Consider the following 6,743-nt stretch of genomic DNA (forward strand, 5'->3'; position numbering starts at 1 on the left):
TTCCGCTGCGTAGGTCCGTGTTCCATCAAGACCTATGGTCATCCTAGTGAAGTGAAGTCTCTGTCATGAACGGAGTTATATGACGAGACGTTAACACTTCGTGGTCAAGTCTTATACAAACTCTTTGTATAGGCCCCCGCTCCGCATGTCTCTACACAAATGATAAGGATCAGACCATCTGTGACAAGTTGCAACCCTTGTAACTATTCCACAAAGCAGGCCGCATCCGTAGCGTTACCAGGATAAGGTTTCCCTCATATATCCATATACTACAGACCATTTTGGTTATCACTTAAGACATGATCCACTTGTATGTCACCACATACATGCTTAAGTTACATTAAGACAACCAGGGATTTTAAGTTTATTCATTTGTAGTAAAGCAAATAAAACATCCAAATGTGCAAAGACAAGAAGTGAAGTAAATATCTTATATTATACATCACAAGCGTTCATACAAAAAATGTTTACAAACTACAGGACACGAGACTTTAGGGCATCAACCCCAACAAAATGTACAAAATGCACCATAAATATGTTGCCAAACGTACTTCGACTTCTCCCTCAAACTCAAAGTGGTAGAATGACGAACAACTTGAGTTTACAAAGAAAAAAAAATCAAATCAAATTAGCATATTTGGACAGGAAACAGAAAATCCACAGATGTACCAAATGCAACATAAATATATTGCCAAACGTACTCAAACTTCTCCCTCAAACTCAAGACGATAGAATGATGAACAACTTGAGATTGCAAAGAAAAAACTTTCAAATCAAATTAGCAGATCTGGACTGGACACTGAAAACCACAGATGTAGCAAACGCAACATAAATATATTGCGAAATTGGAGATGGTAGAATAACAAACAACTTGAGTTTGCAAAGAAAATACTTCCAAATAAAATTAGCAGATTTGGACTGGAAACAGAAAACCACAAATGTACCAAATGCAACATAAATATTTTGCCAGATGTACTTGGACTTCTCCCTCATATCTCAAACCATTAGATCTTGATTGCAAACAGAAAATCTACAGATGTACCAAATAAAACATAAATATATTGCCAAACGTACTCAGACTTCTCCCTCAAACTTAAGGTGGCAGAATGACGAACAACTTGAGTTTGCGAAGAAAAAAACTTCCAAATCAAATCAGTAGATCTGGACTGGACACAGAAAACACATAGATATATCGAATACAACATTAATATATTTCGAAACGCACTCAAACTTCTCCCTCAAACTCAAGATGGTAGAATGAAAAACAACTTGAGTCTGCGAAGAAAAAAACTTCTGAATCAAATCAGTAGATCTGGACTAGAAAAAGAAAACCACAAATGTACCAAATGCTATATAAATATATTGCCAAACGTATTAGACTTTTCCCTCAAACTCAAGGTGGTAGAATGATGTACAACCTGAGTTTGCGAAGAAAAGAAATTCTGAATCAAGTCAGCAGATTTGGACTGGAAATAGAAAATCCACAGATGTACTAAATGCAACATAAATATATTGCCAAACGTACTCAGACATCTCCCTCAAACTGAAGGTGGTAGAATGATGAACAACTTGAGTTTAAAAAACTTCCAAATCAAATCAACAAATCTAGGCTGGACATAGAAAACCCACAGATGTACCAAATGCAACATAAATATACTGCAAAACATACTCAAACTTCTTCCTCAAACACAAGATGGTAGAATGACGAACAACTTGAATTTGCAAAGAAAAAACTTCAGAATCAAATCAATAGATTTGAGATTGTAATAAAAATCCAAAAAAGCAGATCAGGCTGAAACAAATCAAAATTCTGTATGATCCAACGGTTGAAACTCTGGCAATTGACAACTTTGTGGAAGTTGTCCCTAAATAATCAAACAAAACTATAATTCTATTCAGTAGCGACTACGGACAAACCCGGAGCTCAACATGACGATCCAACCATTAAAAAGGAGACACAATGTGTTCCCAATAGGTGTATCAAATTCCAGCACGACCCAACGATTTAAACTCGGGCAATTGACAACTTTGTGAAAGTTGTCTTTGAAAAAAGTTGAACTTCACTACAGGTTTATAATTTCTGTTCAACAGCGATAATGAAGAACACTAGAGCTCCAAACGACGATCCAACCATTCACAATGAGACCGTCCCCGACAGGCTGATCAAAATTCAGTACGTTCCAATGGATGAAAATCTGAAAATCGTCAACTTTATGGAAGTTGTTCTTGAAAAATCGAACTACACTACAGTTTTACAGATTCTATTCATAAGCGACTATGTACAAAGTCAGAGTTCAAAACGATGGTCTAACCGTTCAAAACGAAGATCTATCTATCCTCAATAGGCGGACCAAATTTTAGCATGATCCAACGGTTGCAAATCTGAAAATTGACAACTATTTGAAAGTTGTTCTTGAAAAATCGAACTACATTGCAGTTTTACAGATTTTGTTCAGCAGCGACTATAGACAAAGTCAGTGTTCAAAATGACGATCCAGCCATTCAAAACGAAGCTCTATGTGTTCTCAATAGACTGACCAAAGTTTAGCATGATCCAATGGTTTAAAATCTAAAAATTGACCACTTTGTGAAAGTTGTTCTTGAAAAATCAGACTACACTGCAGTTTTACAGATCTGTTCAGCAGCAACTACAGACAAAGTTAGTGTTCAAAACGATAATCCAATTGTTCAAAACGAAGCTCTATGTGTCTTTAATAGGCTGAACAAATTTCAGCATGATCCAACGGTTGAAAATCTAAAAATTGACAACTTTGTGAAAGTTGTCCTTGAAAAATCGAACTACACTACAGTTTTACATATTCTGTTCAATAGCGATTATCGACAAAGTCAGAGTTCAAAATGACAATCCAGTCGTTCAAACAAAGATTCTAAGTGTCTCCAATAGGCTGGCCAAAATTCAACACGATCCAACGGTGGAATCTCCGAAAATAAACAACTTTGTAAAAGATCTCTTGAACTGCACTGCTCTCCTAGTGAATTTGTCATTTTTTACGTTCACACCATACATTTTTAATTGTCAAACAAGTGCAGAATTTCGAAAAATCCTAACAAGGTTTTGATACCAGTTAGTTACGAAATCGACAATTAAAGAATATAAAAGAACGTAAAAAGAAATAGAGAAAATCGACACACTGATTTACGTGGTTCACTGACAATGTGTTAGTTACGTCCACGGGACAGAGGGAGAACAATATTATTAGAGAAAATGTTATAGAAAATACATAATCTGTCAAATAATGCCGGTAGGATTAGAGAGTTTATATTGTACACTACTCTAAACCCTAAGTGGAGAAGGAAAATATTTGAATAATTAAATATATTAAATACCAATTCTAATTAGGTGTAGGATTCAAGACATTCTAACAAATCTCTACACCTTGACTTGAAATCTCATAAATCAATTCTGATTAAGATTGAATACATTCCAACAAATCTCCACCTGGACATAAATCTCCTAAACCAATTCGGATAAGGATTCAAGACATTCCAACAAACCTCCACCTTTACTTGAGTGTAGAAACCAACTACTAGATATAGAAAACCAATACACCTCCAGACACAAGAATCCACCACCGAACAAAAAAGAACCCAACGCCAAAAGAAAAGGAAAAAGAGAGAAAAAAAAAAAATGTAACTCTGAACATAAGCACGGAAGACTTAATCTAACTAGCTAAACATATTCCTAAATTGAAGGATATATACCATATTAGTTAAAGCATAAAATAATAATCATTAAATAAATTTCTATCCCAATTTTTTATCAATATTTATTTGTGAAAAATGAAATATTAATAAGAGAGAATGTCCCGTCTCAAAATTATCCATTATTTTTGGACATTTATGAAATATTAATTATGAATTAGATTAAATTTTTAAATATTAATTCAAAAATAATTTAATTATATATTACACTTTATAGCAAAAAGTTTCAAAATTGTTTTCTACTTTAAAATTTTTTTCTATAAAATGTAAATATTTTTAAATATTTTTTTATATTTAAATAGCCCTCTATTAAATGGGGTCTGAGATATTTGTTTCATATTTCTAGTTAACTAAAAATGCATTAAACTAAATAATATTATGCTAGAATAAAAATAAAGTGTAAAAAAGTCTAACCTAAAGAGATAGCTAAATTTTATAAATTTATTAGATAACATTTTTAACATTATCTAATATATCAATTACCATGTCTGTCCATTGAACAGAACCTTTGTCTTAGTTTTCTTGTAAAGACAAGCTCACTATTCTTCAAAACTTATCTTCTTTTGAAAAATTAGGACCAAGGATGCCCCACCTTGACAATGAATTGTATGTCATCCCTATTATAAATACAATTGAAATCCTACAAAAAATTCTCACCCCCATAGCCCCAAGTAGTTTATATCTCTAGTCTACTAAGAAAATGAGTTCCAAGGCTTTCATCTTCCTCGGTCTTCTTTTCGCCATTGTCGTCCTCTTTTCCTCGGAGGAGGTAACGGTTATGGCAAGGGACGTGAAATTCGGTGAGTTTCGTTTCTTCAAACCTACAATGCGATGTACTCTATACTTTTACTCCTTTAATTACTGTTATATCTTATATCTCTGCCAGAAATTTGGACTTCTATGATGCACATGATAAAAAAATCGTCAATATAATTTACATTTATAGCTTAATTTTAAAAGATGGTTAATAAAATGTCGATATATCTTTATACTTAAATTGACATGCAAAAACGTTTATAAAAGCACTTTTGTTGACATAAAAATATGTAAGTTTCGTCAAACTTATGACTTTTTTATTTTTAAATTACTTGATATAAAATAACATAAAAAAAAAAAAAAACCGATATTGTACACCCTCTTCAATGTCAATGTTGGTTTAAAACTGACATTAAAGACAACCGACATTAAAGGGCTTTAATAACACTATCTCTAATGTCCGTTGTCAATTGACATTAAAACCCTTCAATGTCGGTTTTAAACCGACATTAAAGCCCAGAATCCTTGTAGTGAAAATCTATTCGTTTACATTTTTTGGTCATCAACAAAACAGTTTTTTGTTGTTATTCAGATTTTGTTGACAAGGGCTTTATTGACATTTTTTATCATCGTCAGCAAAGGTCAAATTTGTATTAGTATACGCTGATTATATTAACGATTAACTTTGTAGAAGAAGCTATGATGGAAACCGGTGAAGTTGACGATGTCGAGCGCCACGGTTTTGGAGGAGGCCATGCTCGAAACCTTGCGGAATGCCTCCATGGTTGCAACCATGGTTGTTGTGAATGCTTCCGCGGCCGTTGCATCAGGTGCTGCAGCTTTGCTGGTGAAGCTGTTGATGTAAAGCCTCAAGCTAAGCCTAACAACTAAACACATGCTGTTGTTGCTTCAAATAAAAGGGCTTTAATTTATGTATGAGTGCTTGTAATTAGTTATGAATAAATGCTTATGCTTGTGAGATCAATTCTATAAGTTAATCATAGACTATGAGAAAAGTATATATAATATGGTTCTGATCCAAGAAATGGCTGCTTATTAATTATTCATTAACTATCAATGTTGTCTAAATAATTAAAGATGGTTTTCCATATAAAGAAAAATTGGGGGATTGGAAGCAAGTTTTTTTAGATCAAATTATTGACCTCGATTAATGCTTTATCTACTTAACTATACTTTGATTAACAACTATTTTTCAGAGAAACCTTCCACTACTATTGGAGGAATAAACAGAAAAATAACAGAGAAACTAATGATAGTAATAAAATTAGGAACACAAGAATTAAACCACATAATAGGAAAATTCCATTATGTGAAAATTATCATAACCACGTAGAATAATTCTCTCTCTTGATCTTAATTACAAAACCACTCTCTCAAAGTTTTTATATACTACTCACACCCATTAATCTCCCTCTCAAACTATATAATACAAAAGAGAATTTAATTAGAGTTAGCAAACCTACCTAAGCTTAAAGTGTTTATAACTAGGAAAACTTGAAACCACAAAGGAATATAGGCTACTTTTATAGTGCTTGAAAAACTGGAGTTCCTTGAACTTTTTCTAATATGGGACAACTGTATGGACTTCTAATAATATTTGCTAAAACTCGACTAAAAAATGTGTGGAGGTGTTTACTGCACGTTAACAATATTACAACATTCCATAAAATAATTATAAAAAATAAAATGCGTATAAGAAAATACTAGAGATTTGTAACCCAATTCGGTGAAATCCACCTATGTTTGGAGGGCAATGTGCCAAGGAAAGATACTTCAATAAAATTAATGATAAGCAATTACAACGTAGTACATATCGTAAGAATTACACAATTATTGTGACTTCCGAACAACTCAATTACTCAACGGTTCACCTAGGTTCCCTCTAGGTTTGAGACTCCCTCTCACGGTAACTCAGATTCCTGCTAAGTTGTGGTATTAGTGAAAAATGTCTTAGACTCCCTCTAAGGCCGAGACTCCTTCTCTACAAGACTCAAGCTCCCCTCAAATCGTGAGACTCCTTCTCACTCGAATTGTATCTTGCTCGAATAGCTTAGGCTCCCTTAAGCTTGAGAATTCCTTCTTAGATGAATCACAATACATATGCAACGAGTAACTTGGAGTACGTCTCCAAACAATACAACTCTCTCTTCTTCCTACAATGGTAATTTTATAGCTTGTGTATTAAATATTGGTCTTACTTTTAAATATATAAGCTTAATTTTGTTATATTTGTCCCCAATTGA

At 33.3% G+C, this 6,743-nt stretch overlaps 1 protein-coding gene across 2 annotated transcripts; it reads left to right on the top strand.

Annotated features, from left to right (window-relative positions):
• The first annotated feature begins 4,371 nt into the window (after nucleotides 1–4,371).
• On the top strand, nucleotides 4,372–5,542 carry LOC120078179 (glycine-rich protein-like). Of its 2 annotated transcripts, none has more exons than XM_039032405.1 (2): nucleotides 4,372–4,523; nucleotides 5,171–5,542. In XM_039032405.1, the coding sequence occupies exons 1-2, from the start codon at nucleotides 4,424–4,426 to the stop codon at nucleotides 5,368–5,370; spliced, it is 300 nt and encodes a 99-aa protein (XP_038888333.1). In that variant the 5' UTR covers nucleotides 4,372–4,423; the 3' UTR covers nucleotides 5,371–5,542. The 2 variants fall into 2 exon arrangements, with proteins under 2 accessions (XP_038888333.1, XP_038888334.1); XM_039032406.1 differs by having other exon boundaries at nucleotides 5,174–5,542.
• Nucleotides 5,543–6,743: the final 1,201 nt, after the last annotated feature.

Source organism: Benincasa hispida, chromosome 5, assembly GCF_009727055.1.
Source record: "Benincasa hispida cultivar B227 chromosome 5, ASM972705v1, whole genome shotgun sequence".
NCBI classification, from domain to species: domain Eukaryota; kingdom Viridiplantae; phylum Streptophyta; class Magnoliopsida; order Cucurbitales; family Cucurbitaceae; genus Benincasa; species Benincasa hispida.

Coding starts and splice junctions, on each gene's coding strand:
- LOC120078179 (XM_039032405.1), top strand. CDS start 4,424: ATGAGTTCCAAGGCTTTCATCTTCCTCGGTCTTCTTTTCGCCATTGTC. Junction 4,524..5,170: donor GGCAAGGGACGTGAAATTCG/GTGAGTTTCGTT, acceptor TTAACTTTGTAG/AAGAAGCTATGATGGAAACC.